The 15,540-nt window shown below is 39.7% G+C and overlaps 1 protein-coding gene across 1 annotated transcript in view; it reads right to left on the reverse strand.

The window, feature by feature from the left end:
• Positions 1-3,099: 3,099 nt before the first annotated feature.
• Positions 3,100-15,540, reverse strand: part of ZBTB11 (zinc finger and BTB domain containing 11) — a 31,478-nt gene continuing 19,037 nt past the window's right edge. Inside the window, exons 6-11 of the mRNA XM_003821928.7 lie at positions 13,438-13,683; positions 9,757-9,901; positions 8,359-8,476; positions 6,437-6,595; positions 6,152-6,327; positions 3,100-5,344 (exon numbers count right to left, since the gene is read on the reverse strand). Coding sequence (XP_003821976.1) covers positions 4,827-5,344; positions 6,152-6,327; positions 6,437-6,595; positions 8,359-8,476; positions 9,757-9,901; positions 13,438-13,683 — 1,362 coding nt within the window. The 3' untranslated portion in view covers positions 3,100-4,826. The remainder of the gene's footprint in view (positions 5,345-6,151; positions 6,328-6,436; positions 6,596-8,358; positions 8,477-9,756; positions 9,902-13,437; positions 13,684-15,540) is intronic.

Consider the following 15,540-nt stretch of genomic DNA (forward strand, 5'->3'; position numbering starts at 1 on the left):
CTAATTTTGTATTTTAGTAGAGACAGGGTTTCTTCATGTTGGTCAGGCTGGTCTCGAACTCCTGACTTCAGGTGATCCGGCCACCTCAGCCTCCCATCATGCCGGGATTACAGGCGTGAGCCATGGCACCCTGAAGATTTGCACAAAATAGGCTTGTTCTAATACTGGTTTAGAGTTCAAATTTACAATTATTCACCTGGGAAACAATAGGCTGAGAAGTTAATGGAAATATAGTACCTAGCCACTGATAACTCCTGCAGAAACCTAGCAGAAGAAAACAAATTGATCTGGAAGGAACTATCTTCAACCTAGATAGGTGGCATAAGATTCCCTAAAATAAGGTCAGTAGTCCATTTGGGCTGCTATAACAAAATACCATAACTGCATAATTTATAAATAACAAGTTTATTTTGTCACAGTTCTGGAGGCTGGGAAGTTCAAGATCAAGGCTCCGCTAGGCTCAGTGTTTGACAAGGGCTGCTCTCTGCTTCCAAAATGGAGCCTTGTTGCTGTGTTCTCACATGGCACAAGGCCATAAGGCAAAAGCTAGTAGCTTCCAGCCCTTTTACAAGGCACTAATATATTCATGAGGGCAAGGCCCTCATGACTCAATCACCTCCCAAAGCCACAGCTCAATACTGCTGCATTAGGGATTTAGTTTCAACATGAATTCTGTAAGATACAAACACTTCAAACATAGCAGGCCCTATAGGAGTTGAACTCATACTCTAAAATATAAAACTCCATGAAGGGCTGGGCAGAGCAGTTCACACCTGTAATCCCAACACTTTAGGAGGCTGAGGTGGGTGGATCACTTGAGCAAGGAGTTCCAGACCAGCCTCCGTAACATGGTGAAATCCCATCTCTACTAGAAATACAAAAAATTAGCTGGATGTGGTGGCATACACCTGTAGTCCCAGCTACTCTGGGGGCTGAGGTGGGAGGATCACCTGAGCCCAGGAAGTCAAGGCTGCAGTGAACAATGATAGTGCCACTGCACTCCAGCCTGGGCGACAGGAGAGCCTGTCCAACCCCCACCCACAAAAAATCTAATAACAGTAGTATTAAACTTCAAAACTTCAGATGGCTGGTAAGATTGCAGTGGTATTTATAACTCATTGGTCACAACTAGTTACAGATTTCTTTGTTCCTTCTCCATTCCCACTGCTTCACTTGACTAGCCAAAAAAAACCAAAACAAAATGAAATCTTCAAATAATAAACTACAAAATAAGTATGGTGTATTTTAAGTGATTAAAGAAATTATGTATCTTTGCTCCACACATTTCAACAACTAGTTCTGATAAATTTATAGGATTGGGGGAAGCAAAGGCTAACTTTTACTGCATATGTGCCAAGCATTGGATGTAAAACCCCTGTTAGGAACCTCCAAAAAGATTAGATTTGAAAGAATGAATCAGGAACAGAAAGCATCATCGGCCCAAAAAGCATCACTGGCCCAGTGCAGTGGCTCACACCTGTTAATCCCAGCACTCTGGAAGGCTTAGGTGGGAGGATCAGTTGAGCCTAGGAGTTTGAGACCAGCCTGGGCAACATGGCGAGACCCCATCTCTACAAAAAATAAAGAAATTATCTAGCTGGGCATGGTGGTGCACACCTGTGGTCCCCACTACCTGGGAGGCTGAGGCAGCACTGCTTGAGCCCAGGAGGTCAAGGCTGTAGAGAGCTGTGTTTGCACCACTGCACTCTGGCCTGGGCAACAGAGACCCTGTCTCAAACAACAAACAAAAAAAACATGCCCACACTAGTTTATACCAATGCTATAAAAACAACAACAGGGGGCAGAAAAAAAGCCTGAAGGTTTGGATTAGCTCTAAATCCAACAGTTTAAGTAACTTGGGCAATTATGCAAACCCCCATTGGCTTTTAGTAAAATGAACATATTAAAACCTGTTAGAGCATTACTTAATTCACTTCGATTGACAATACATGCATTTCAGGGAATAACAAGTGATTCAAATTGCTTAGTAGCCGCAGCAGTAACAAGTAGCCAAAAGTGCTTAAGGCGTCCATATTTGATCAGGAGACACCCATAGGTTTTGGAAGTCATCTCATGACAGCAATATGCTTTATGTTTCTAAAAAGGAATTGTTATAAATTAACAATGCCCTCTTGGTAACATTAAAACTGCACTGAATTTTTGGAACCTTCTTAACATTTGTTTCTACATGGAATTTATATAATTTACAAATTTACATTATTCAAAGCTGATGGTTGATGGCACAATATATAATCCTGTGACAAGATTATGAAAAGGAAGTTCCCAGATATCCTCACAGGACATGAGACAGGGGTGTGGCTCATCTGTTCACCCAAACCCCTTACAGGAGGGGAAGCATGCAGATGGGCAAGTGCAGGAGCTGGATTGAGTGCTTTTGGGCTCTGGCCCCACAGTAGCATCTGGTAGGGGGTGTCTGCAACTCCCAAAGCCCCAGTGGGCATGTTACAGTGCTCCTTTAGCTCTGCTGTCTACAGATAGCTTAAGTGTTAACTAGCTCAGTGCCCTCTTGGTACCTGCGTTCTTGTCCAGCGTCCAGGAAGAATCAGGTCACATGGACAAATTGAAGGATGGTAAATGCAGGGGATTTTATTGCTGGATAAAGGTGGCTCTCAGCAGGATGGATGGGGAGCTGGAAAGGGGATGGAGTGGGAAGATGATCTCCTCTCCAACCGTCCCCAGCTGAACTCCTCTGGACGTTTAGATGCTCCTCTCTTCTCTCCTCTGCCGCAACACTCTTCTGCTCATGGAGCCTGGGGTTTAGGGTTTATATGGATACAGGATAGGAGGGCATGGTGGGCCAAAAGGCAACATTTGGGCATGAAAACAGGAATGCCTGTTCCCATTTAGGGCCATGGGTTTCCAGGCTTTTGCTGGGGAACTGCCCTCTTCTACCCATTATTTCCTTGCCTCTTGTCCATATAAATTATATTTAAGAGTAAGAAGTTTTAATATTGTGTTCCTCCAATCGTTATTTTTTAGTGTTTTATTTCCTTTCCCTTTAAAAATAAATTAACTTAATAACACATCAAGTAACAACTGATTTATGAATTGAAAATAGTAACAAGCTCAACTCCAAAGTTCATGCTTTTCAACAAGATTCAACATCTTTTATTTACATGTTTATGACATACATTAATGGTCATACACAATTTTTAAACTAAATCTAGTAACAACAGAGGATGGAACATAAAAGACACAATTCCAAATTTTAGTCAGGTTGAAATGTTTTTCCACTAACTGAAAGATAAGATAAATGAGCAGCCATTATAAAGTTATGGGCTGTATGTCAATTCACGTCTTAAAATTGAAAGTCAGCCACACAGCTGTTAAAACAATGGGAAATTTGCAAATGCAAATATATAATGCATGCACAGCTATCACATTTATTCTTTATCCTTAAAGCCATTTTTAAAGTAAACTGGGAGAGGCAACTTAGTAATATATGTACATCAAGGCACATTCTTTTCTTGTGCTTTAGGAATGATTTACATGTGATCTGCTTATATCTTAATTTTATACTTTATAACAGCTTCTAATACCTAAAAGCTTAATTTTTAACAATTATACTTTGAGTGGTAGTTTCCCAGAGAGAAATGTGGCATCTCTCATGGTTATTTTCAAAGTCAGAAAATTGGATAGCTTGAGGAGGTGGGATTTAAAAATCAAACATATGAATTAATATAACTTAGTTTTCATAACCTTTAAAAATAATTTATCTTCAACAATTTGGTGGAACTGTAATCAATTTCTTCAAGTATGATACTATGAGGGCTGCACTGAATAATTTTCAACATTCTGAAATTACCTGACAATTACATGGTATCCACAGAGCTGCTGTGAATGTCTATATTGCTATCTGATTTCTCAACTGCAGTTTTTCAACCAAATTAAACAATTAAACATGATACAAAAGCTGAAAACATACCAAATCTAGTTTGTTTGTTCATTAACTTGTTCATTCTTTGCAAATAATGAGAATTTTTTTTCCCATTAATCGTCCTATGTTATCAAGGAGAATTTTCCCGTCAACAGTGTTTAATAACTGTGTTCTTTTCTCATGGTCAATTTACTTGCCTTGAAGAAATAGTATAGTAAGGTTTTAATAAGCATTTCATGCATTTTAATGGCATTTTTAAAATTAGCTATTCATTTATGGGTTCCTCATATAGATAAATATATTGTGCAAACTTGATTACAACATGTAACTCATAAGTGCTTTAAAATAGAATAAAGAATCCCTGACTTAAAAGGGGATAAAATAAATAGTAAGTCAAGAATCACAGATCTAAAGCATTTAAAAAACGTAATATACCTATGCATCCTATTGAAATGCTTTATATTAGAATTTTCTTTTTAAACCATAAACAGGGCAAATAAATCACAGAATCTCTATATTTTGAGAATGAAACAGAAGAAAAGCCAACTGGTGCAGCCTTTTAAATGCAAAATGTATAATAAAGTAATGTCAAAATGCAAATGAAACTGTACAGTTTTAAATTCAGTACAGTCATTTATAAACATTAATTCATAAAAGGTATATCATGATAAACCACTGCCATCAAATATTAGGTTGGTGCAAAAGCAATTGCACCAACCTAATAGATCTGTTTTCAATTTCTCTACACTAAACGGACTTTTCTATAGAACCCATTGGCCAGACAAAATGTTTGGAAACGTTACGTTACCAAACAGCCCAGAACTTTGATATGTAAACTCCAAGCAGACAGTCACACAGAATTGTAAACAAATGTTCTGTGAGTTCAGTGTACAAGAGATGTCACTTCTTTTTATCTTCATTAACATACTCATTCTCCTTCTGAAATATGTGCTACCTCTACTTTAACAGTTTGAATAGCTTCTGCAACTTCAGATAGCTTCTGTCCTTGCTGTTGTGCTAATACATAATTAACCACTTGCATAATACTTTGGTCAGAAAGTGTAGATACCGATGGATACTCTTCAGTAGCTGCAACAGCTTCCAGAGCTTCCATAGTTTCTCCTGTCACTACCACAGTCTCAAGTTCTTGAGGACCACTGCTTTCTTGTTCCTGCATGCCTGCTGTTAAGATGCTAACAGCATGTGCCACTTGAGTTCCTTGGTTATGAAACTGAAGGGTGTCTTTTTCCAGCATAATTTTGCAAGGCACATAGTCTCTGTGGAATTTAGTCATATGTTTACGGAGTGTTCGAGCATCTATGTAGGCTTCGCTACATACAGGACAGACATAGGGCCGTTCACCAGTATGTGTTCTGACATGGCGTTTTAGAGATCGGGCATCAGCCCAAGCTACTCCACATGTTAAGCACTCAAATGGCTTAACTCCTAAAAAAAAAAAAAAGCATGTGTAGTGAGGTGCAAGCACCAAAATATACTTAAACTGCCTACCAAACTTCCTTTTATTAAAAAGTACAGTAGCTCATAAGCCTTTCTATCTGGACTGTGGCAATCTTTTATTTAGGACTTTCCTTAGAATAAAGAAGATTCTTTGCCGGGCACGGTGGCTCACACCTGTAATCCCAGCACTTTGGGAGGCCAAGGCAGGTGGATCACCTGAGCAGTTTGAGACCAGCCTGACCAACATGGTGAAACCCCATCTCTACTAAAAATACAAAAATTAGCCCGGCGTGGTGGCGGGTGCCTGTAGTCCCAGCTACTTAGGAGGCTGAGGCATGACAATCACTTGAACCTGGGAGGCAGAGGTTGCAGTGAGCCAGGATCGCGTCACTGCACTCCAGCCTGGGTGACAGAGCAAGACTTTGTCTCAAAAAAAAAAAGAATAAACAAGATTCTGAACTATAAATCTCTCTAAAGATCTTCCTGCGGACAGATGTGATTGAGACAAATTTTAGTTTCTGTGCATAAACTCATTTATTCCTTCATTCCTTCAAAGCAGAGGCTTCAAAAGTTTAGTTCAGCATAACAATGTGGATACAGAATTAAGTTCACTAAAAAAGGAATCTATTTATATACACAATAATTAGGTACTCAGGTTCAGGATCACCTCTGTCATTTGAATAAAGATATGAAATTAACCTTTTACCAAGGAAGGTGAAAGAGCTGGTAAAGGGAGAATCACTACTGGACTGGCTTTTATTCTATAAGGATACATATAATATAAAGTATAGTTACCTTCATGGTTGTTCATGTGTCTCCTATACTCTCTTAGCTGAGTGAATTTTCTTCCACATTTTTCGCACACCCGTTCCAGGTTTTGCTTTGCTCTTCCTTTCTTCCCATGGGTAGCTTTCTTTACATGCCTTCTGAACAAAGCTTTTTCATAAAATTCTTTGCCACATATATTACACCTAAAATAGGGGAAAAGACCCAATTATTTTGTCCAAAGAAGTAGCAGCCATAACAATCAGAGTACACACATGTATCAATTAAGTTCAGCTCCTTCTCAAATTTACTCACCTATAAGGCTCAGTGACAGAATGAGACTTCACATGGGAATACCAATCTTTCTTCCAACTATAGCACTTATCACAAAATTGGCACTGGAATGGCTTCACACCAAGATGTTTGTTCATGTGCTGGCGAAGATCTCTAGCTTCAAAGAAACTTTTTTCACATCTGCAATAAAGTTCAGTTACCCAATTGGATAATCTTATTCCTTTAAAACAAGTTTCCAAGAACTCAGTAACTATTTTTAGTTTTTTAGAACTCCAAAAGATGATCTCAACTTAAAAGAATTCCCTAATTTTCTAATCTTGCATAAAGGCTACAGGGTTTTAGGTTCTTTTCATCTTAAGACTACTAGAAATGTTTTAGAAAGAATCGTGCATAGTTCCCAAAGGTTATTACAGAGGAAATTTACTATTCTCTCTCCTAAATTACCCCACTTTGAGATCCCTATTTCAACCCTCTCATTCTTAGTCCATGTGTTGAGGGTCGACTTTACCTTTGACCCTAGGGATAGAGCAAATGACTTGGGCCTAAATTAATCACAACAAAGCATTCCCTTGGCCATAGTGATTGACTCAGGGATGACTGACTTAACTTGATGTAAATGGAGTAACCCTCAGGGCTTTGATGGAACTACCAGAAAAGAAGTTTGACAATTTGGAATTTGAGAGGATGTGAGACTGAAACCACTGCCATTGTCTTGTCCATATGGTGCCTCAGAGAAAACAAGTGCTAATGAATTTGAATCCAGTTTACATTAAACCACCCAGACTCCTAGACTTTATATTTAATTCAAGCCTGTTTGGGTTGGGTGTACTTTCATTAATAACTAAAAATGTATTGATAACAAACTATCTTTGTTTCAAAATAAGACTAATTAGAGTAACATCAACAAATACGTCAATAGGAAGCTCCAAAAGCCCATCTCTCCACGAAAGCAGAGGACAAACTGGCAAACTGTTAGAATCAACCTTACCAGGAACTCTAAAAACTAATGAAAAGCTTATAGTGACTAGGCAAATGTTTAACAAAGAAAAAAAATTGTTGAATCCCTGTAAGAGAGCTTTCTGATGTACCCCTGAACCTAAAAGTTAAAAGAAAAGCAAAAGAGAGAGCTTCCTGGCTTTTTGTTTCCTAAGAGACAGGGTCTTGCTATGCTGCCTGCCCAGACTAGTTTTGAACTCCTGGCCTTAAGCGATCCTCCCACCTGTCTCCCAAAGTGCTGGAATTACAGGCATGAACCACTGCGCCCACCCTACCACCCTAAAATGACTTTTTTTTTTTTGAGGCGGAGACTCACTCTGTCACCCAGGATGGAGTGCAGTGGTGTGATCTTGGCTCACTGCAACCTCCCACCTCCAGGGTTCAAGTGATTCTCCTGCCTCAGCCTCCCAAGTAGCTGGGACTACAGGTGTGAACCACCACAACCGGCTGATTTTGGTATTCTTAGTAGAGATGGGGTTTTGCCACGTTGGCCAGGCTGGTCTCGAACTTCTGACTTCAGATGATCTGCCCGCCTTGGCCTCCCAAACTGCTGGGATTACAGGCTTGAGCTGTTGTGCCTGTCCCGATTAATTTTATGTTATATGAATTTTACCTCGATTGTAACCGAGATTTTATTTTAGGAGGATCTGGAAAATGAAGAAGAAGGGGGAAAAGAAACTGGCTGGCAGTGAGACTCTTCTTTCCCACAGTCCCCACTTCCAGGTAGTACATTTGAAAATCTTAAATCACTTTAAATGAGTGATTTGTACGGTAAATGATTTACATCTCGAAGATGTTAAAAATAGTAACCCTTAGGCAAGAAAAAAAGGACATTAAAATCAAGAGTAAACTGAAGTTACAGTTTAATATTATCTTCAAATATTTTTTTGAAAACTGAGTAAAAACATAATTAAATTAACTGAATGCCTCACATATTGAATACTTACTGAGTACAATGATAGCCTCGAACCTCAGGCTTTGGTTGGTGTTTCTTGAAGTGCTTGCTGAGTCCAGAGCCCCTATGAAAAGACTTTCCACAAACTGAGCAAAGGTACTTGGACTCTCCTATTAGAAAAAATTAAAACCCTGTCACATATCCAGCAATCAGTCCTCTTTTAACAGAATTTTTTTATTTTGAGTGGCATCTCACTCTGTTGCCCAGGTTGGATGGAGTGCAGTGGCGTGACCTCGGCTCATCGCAAACTCCACCTCCCAGGTTCAAGTGATTCTCCTGCCTCAGCTTCCCGAGTAGCTGGGACTATAGGCACGTGCCACCACACCCAGCTAATTTTTTGTATTTTTAGTAGAGACGGGTTTCACCATGTTAGCCAGGAGCGTCTCGATGTCATGACCTTGTGATCTGCCCGCCTTGGCCTCTCAAAGTGCTGGGATTACAGGCATGAGCCACCACGCCTGGCCTTTAATAAACAGAATTCTTCATGTCATATTTCAGAAGTTACTTTACCAAGGGGACATGGAAGCCATAACATTTGGCAGACATCTAAGATTAACAATAACCCATGTCAAAATCCCCATTTCCTGTCAACAACCATAGTACTATCAGAGGGTATGACCCTAGGAACGTGATACGGTTGTATGATCTATGGATTGTAATAGTACTAGAGTTGAATACAAGTTGCAGCAGGTATCTACCCTTCATTGGCTATTCCCACATTTTTGCTTTAAAACATCTAAAAATAAGTATGTATGGACAAAAAAATATAAGCCAACTACTATGTTGACATTATGTCTCCCTACCATTTAACTTTTTAAAAGCATGATCATTTCTTTATGCCTGGATTTAAATTATGCATGATTTTAACACTTAGTACACATTTTTCTACACTGAGGGAAACAATGAATATTCCATACACAAACATAGCTGTAAAACCAGATCTGAGAAAACGCTTTTTTTTTTTTGAGATGGATTCTTGCTCTGTCGCCCAGGCTGGAGTGCAGTGGCGCGATCTCGGCTCACAGCAACCTCCGCCTCCCGGGTTCACGCCATTCTCCTGCCTCAGCCTCCCGAGCAGCTAGGACTACAGGCGCCTGCCACCATGCCCGGCTAATGTTTTGTCTTTTTAGTAGAGAAAGGGTTTCACCGTGTTAGCCAGGATGGTCTCAATCTCCTGACCTCGTGATCTGCCTGCCTCGGCCTCCCAAAGTGCTGGGGATTACAGGCGTGAGCCACCGCGCCCAGCCTGCACTTTTAATTTAAAATACTGTCTCAATACAAAATTGAGCACACACGACTATCAGTTTATCAATATACTTTCTGGTATAATTAAAGCATAATCATTAATAGTTTATGAAATGTAACTATGTCAATATAAATTTCTCATTACCTGTGTGAATACTCATATGTTCTTGAAGACTCCGTTTGGTAACAAATGACTTAACACATAGTTCACACTGGAACTGCTTCTGTGATTGATGAAGACTCTGATGTAATTTTAGACCATGCTTATAGATAAAAGTCTTTCCACAGACCTAAGATAGAACAGGGGTGATTAAGTCAATAAAACAAAAAGGGAGATTGTTTCTGAACAATGAAGACAGAGAAAATGAATATATTATTTTAAATAAATATTTAAATTATTTAACTTACAATAAAACATAATGACAAAGTGAAAGTTGAAACCAACTTGAAAGTTGACCCCTCTTCTGATTCAGTATTCAACAAATATTGTTATCTTTCTTAAATCCATGTGATCACCAGAGATTCTCAAAATAGTAAAAATCAGACAAACCTCATGCTATCTTTGAGACTGGTAAATAGTATACCTTATATTAAGAGACATGGAAGCTTAATCAAGAACAATATACCATTTCCTGCTACACCAACTAGAACAGTGCTTTTCAAACTGTGATGAAGAACTAATTATTTTTTTTTCCTTTTCCACAATCCACTGGGAGAAATTTTTGTTAAACACAAAAATTTTTGTTAAAAATGACGTGACAATGCCAAATTGCTATGACAGTTTCTACATGCTTACTCTCTTATTTCTGTACTTATTGTCCACAGACCACACATACTGAGTAGTGCCACATGGGAAGACCAGAGGCCCAACTAATACTTGGTATTTAAATTTATGGCCGGGTGTGGTGGTTCATGCTGGTAATCCCAGCACTTTGGGAGGCTGAGACGGGCGGATCATTTGAGGTCAGGAGTTCGTGACGAGCCTGGTCAACATGGTGAAACCCTGTTTCTACTTAAAAAAAAAAAAATACAAAAATTAGCCAGGTGTGGTGACAGGCATCTGTAATCCCAACTACTCGGGAGGCTGAGGTAGGAGAATCACTTGAACCCAGGAGGCAGAGGTTGCAGTGAGCCAAGATCGTGCTACTGCACTCCAGCCTCAGTGACAGAGCAAGAATCAGTCTCAAAAAAAAAAAAACAAAACAAAAAACCATAAATTTACAAATAAAGTGATCCTTAGGACTTGGCTTCAAAATAACTGGCGGAGCTGGGCAAAGTGACTCATGCCTGTAACCCCAACACTTTGGGAGGCTGAGGGGGTTGGACTGTCTGAGCTCAGGAGTTCGAGACTAGCCTGGGCAACATGGTGAAACCCTGTCTCTACTAAAATACAAAAAATTAGCCAGGCGTGGTGGCGTGTGCCTGTAGTTCCAGCTACTCGGGAGGCTGAGGCAGGAGAATTGCTTGAACCTGGGAGGTGGAGGTTGCAGTGAACTGAGATGGCGCCACTGCACACCAGCCTGTGGCAACAGAGTGAGACCCTGCCTCCAAAAAACAAAAAACAAAAACCTGGCAGGGTGGGGGTGGAGGTGGGAGTAGGGTAGTGAATAACAGTATACATAAAACACATGTACCACGAGCTGGTAGCTACTGAAGTTGAGTGAAGGGTACATGAGAGTTCAACCCATTCTCTTCTAAAATAATAAAAAGGAACAAAAAAGAGAAATATAAAAAACCTCACTGGAGGCCAGGCACAGTGGCTTATGCCTATAATCCCAGCACTTTGGGAGGCCCAGGTGGGAGAACAGCTTGAGACCAGGAGTTCAAGACCAGCCTGGGCAATATAGCAAGATCTATAAAAAGGCAGGGTCTCTATAAAAACTTAAAAAAAAAAAAATTAGGTGGGTGTGGTGGCATACACCTGAAGTCCTAGCTACTCGGGTAGCTGATGCAGGAGGATTGCTTGAAACCAGGAGTTCGAGTTTACTGAGTTAAGATAATGCCACTGTACTCCGGCCTGGGTAATAAGAAAGACCCTGTCTTTAAAAAATCTGATATATGAAAAAGATACTTGCACATGCATGTTTACAACAGCACAATTCAGTTGCAAAAATATGAAACCAGCCCAAATGCCCATAAATCAATGAGCAGATAAAGAAAATGTGGTATAAATATACCATGGAATACCACTCAGTCATAAAAATGAACAAAATAATGGCATTTGCAGCAACCTGGATGGAACCGGAGACCACTACCTCTTTTAAAAATTAATTTTTTTTTTTTTTGAGACGGAGTCTCACTCTGTCGCCCAGGCTAGAGTGCAGTGGTGTGGTCTCGGCTCACTGCAACCTCTGCCTCCCGGGTTCAAGCAATTCTCCTGCCTCAGCCTCCCAAGTAGCTGGGATTACAGGTGTGTGCCACCATGACTGGCTAATTTTTTGTATTTTTAGTAGAGATGGCCAGGATTGTTAGCCAGGATGGTCTCGATCTCCTGACCTTGTGATCCGCCTGCCTCGGCCTCCCAAAGTGCTGGGATTACAGGCGTGAGCCACACTGTACCCGGCCAATTAATTAATTTTTTTGAGATGGAATTTTGCTCTTGTTGTCCAGGCTGGAATGCAGTGGTGCCACCTCGGCTCACGGCAACCACCACCTCCCAGGTTCAAATGACTGGAGAGCACTACTCTAAATGAAGTAACTTAGGAATGGAAAACCAAACATTGTATGTTCTCACTCATAATTGGGAGCTAAGCTATGAATGATACAACGGACTTTGGGGACTTGCGGGAAAGGGTGAGTTGGGGGTGAGGCATAAAAGACTACACCCTGGGTATAGTGTATACTGCTTAAGTAATGGGTACACCAAAATTTAGAAAACACTACTAAAAAACTTACCCATGTAAACAAACACCACCTGTTCCCCAAAAACTATTAAAATACAGAAAGAAAAAAAATCTCATTGGTTCCAAAACTGTTTTTTAATAAAAATACTAAGTCAGGCCTGGCATAGTGGCTCACGTCTATAATTCCAGTACTTTGGGAGCCTGACGTAGGAAGACTACTTGAGCCCAGGAGTTTGAGGCCAGCCTGGGCAACATAGTTAGGCTCCATCTCCACAAAATTTAAAAAAATTAGCCAGGCGTGGTGGTGCACATCTGTAGTCCCAGCTACTTGGGAGGCTAAGGTGGGAGGATGGTTTAATCCTCTGGGAGATGGAGGCTGCAGTGAGCCGTGATCATGCTACTACATTCCAGCCTGAGAGATAGAACAAGACCTCGTCTCAAAACAGACAAAAAAACCCAAACTGAGTCATACTCATATATAAGGCTACAGGTGCTACTAGAAATTTTTCACTGTTTCAAATAGGCCAAAGCTGGCTAATCACAGGATTCATTACCCTTGAGTCATATTTTGGCATTTAGGTACTCTCAATCCTTAGCTCTAGAGAAGAACACAGCTTAGGCAGGACTTTTACGGACCACAGAGATTTGTTTAAGCCATGGGTTCCTTTCTAGTCCTGGTTGGTCCAGTTGAAGGTTAAGGAATGACTGGGATGATAAACTGGTTATTTTTCACCCTATACATCCTCTGGACCCTAGTAAGTTTTCACAAACATCTTAAATAGATTCAAATTACAACTTCAGAGAGCAAATTAAAAAACACCATAGGGAATCACCTTTGATCTAGGCAATAAAGAAGTCATAAATTTACCTGACATTTTACAAATATGAGCGTGACTTGAGAATACATATCCCACCGGTCTCTTTGGCACACATAGTTAAGTTCTAATGTTCTTTAAATAGCAAAATAAACGTTATAGCTTTACCTGGCATGCATGTGGCTTTACACCTGTGTGCTTTAACATATGTATTCGGAGAGAATATAATTTAGGTAATGTTCTTCCACATATGGAACATATAAATTCCCGCTTGGTTCTGCCCTTCTCAGATGATGTTCCCGATGCTTCATTAGACGTGGAATTGGACGAGGATGAAGAGGGTGCATCTTTTCTGGTATGACGAATAAGATGTGCTCGCAAAGAGGCACTGTACTGAAACTGTTTTTTACACAACTAAAAGAAAAATAAAATTCTCTCTAAATGTATTTCCATTACAAAATGTTAACTGAAACTCAACTCATATTTGGACTTTGTTTTTGTTACAATTATATAAATCAATAAACACACTATGTAAAAAACAATAGGTACTAGATTGTAAAGATAAAAGGGATAAGACTCAATCCCTATTCTGCAGAGGCTAAAGTCTAACAACAGCACAAGATTTGTATCAACAAGGTTGGGCTTGAAATGGGTCTTTCAGGAATGGTAAAACAAAGACAGAATTCTATCATTAGTATGAGTACTAATAGTTATCAGGTGGAACAGGAGTAGGGGCTGGAAATAGAAAGGTAAGGCTGTGATTGATGGTCCTTGGATTTTCTCATAGTTGAAGATTCAAGAAATCTTCAATTTTTAAAAAATCTTTGATTTTTAAAATCAAAGTTATATATGCTTACCCTCTGCAAAACCTATTTTTTAAAACAATAAGTACAACTGGTCTCCTGGCCAACCATCTCCACCATATTTTGCTTCTAGAGTTATCTCTGACTTTGTTTTTAAGTGCAGCTGTGCTTGGATGACTCTCTCTTGATGCTTCCCTTTGTAACTCTATGTAACACACATAATGGAAGTTGATTTGCATTTTTACTCCTCTACTCCCTACTTAGATATGTAAATGATTTCCATTACCCCTCTTTATCAATATAGTTATATCATATTCTTGAGTAGACCAATTTCAAGGCTTCCATTTTTAGGATGTAAATATTATTACCACTGGGCCACATACAGTACACTGTAATTCTTTTTCCTTTCTTGCTTTTTGTTTTGTTTCTCTTTGCACTTACTAATTTGCAATACCCTGCCCCCAGCTGTACTGGGAGGAGATTTAAAACCCATCCCCTTTTTGGAAATCTCTGTCAAATCATTATGTCCTGGGCTGGGTGTGGTGGCTTACGTCTGGAACCCCAGCATTTGGGAGCCCGAAGAGGGTGGATCACTTGAGTCCAGGAGTTTGAGACCAGCCTGGGCAACATGGTAAAACCCTGTCTCTACAAAAAAAATAGAAAAATTAGCCGAGCATTATGGTGCATGCCTGTGGTCCCAGCTATTTGGGAGGCTAAGACAGGAGGATCGTTTGAGCCTGGGACGTGGAGGTTGCAGTGAGCTGTGATAGTGCCATTGCACTCCAGCATGGGATACAGAGCAAGACCATGTCTCAAAAAAAAAAAAAAAAAAAAAAATCATTATGTCCTGGGCTAACTGTTCCCTAACTGCCTGATACGTGGCTTCATCCTGGGATCCCCTTCACTATTGTCTTGATGAATCCCTTGGACTCTGTTGAACTGGATGCCATGTTTTCTATTTAACGTGTCTTGCTCATTTTAGTGAAACATGTCTGTCAACAGCTTCCTGAGAAAATTTGGGAAGTAATAATTTTGAGACCTAGCATGTCTGAAAATATTCTTATTCTACCATCATAAATAATTAAAAGTTTGACTGATTGGCTGTAAGAATTCAAGCCAGAAATCATTTCTCTTTAGATTTTAAACACATGGTGTGGCTTTGTCTTCTAGTTTCTGTTGCTGTTGTTGAAAAACCTAAAGCCATTCTGATCCTTATCCTTTTTATGAGACTGACAATGTTATTGTTTGTCCTCTGGCAACTTATTTTATTTTTGTCCACTGATTCTGAAATTTTATAATGTACTTTAATACAGTTTTATTTTCATCCACTGTTCTGGGCATTCAGCGTACTCCTTTAACACAGAAACTTCTATCCTTAAGTTCTGAAATTTTTCTTTGTATTGTTTTCCATGTTCTGTTTGAAAATAATATTTGTATACTGAGTATCTCAGACTAATTCTATTATTTT

The sequence above is a fragment of the Pan paniscus genome, chromosome 2 (genome assembly GCF_029289425.2).
Source record: "Pan paniscus chromosome 2, NHGRI_mPanPan1-v2.0_pri, whole genome shotgun sequence".
NCBI classification, from domain to species: domain Eukaryota; kingdom Metazoa; phylum Chordata; class Mammalia; order Primates; family Hominidae; genus Pan; species Pan paniscus.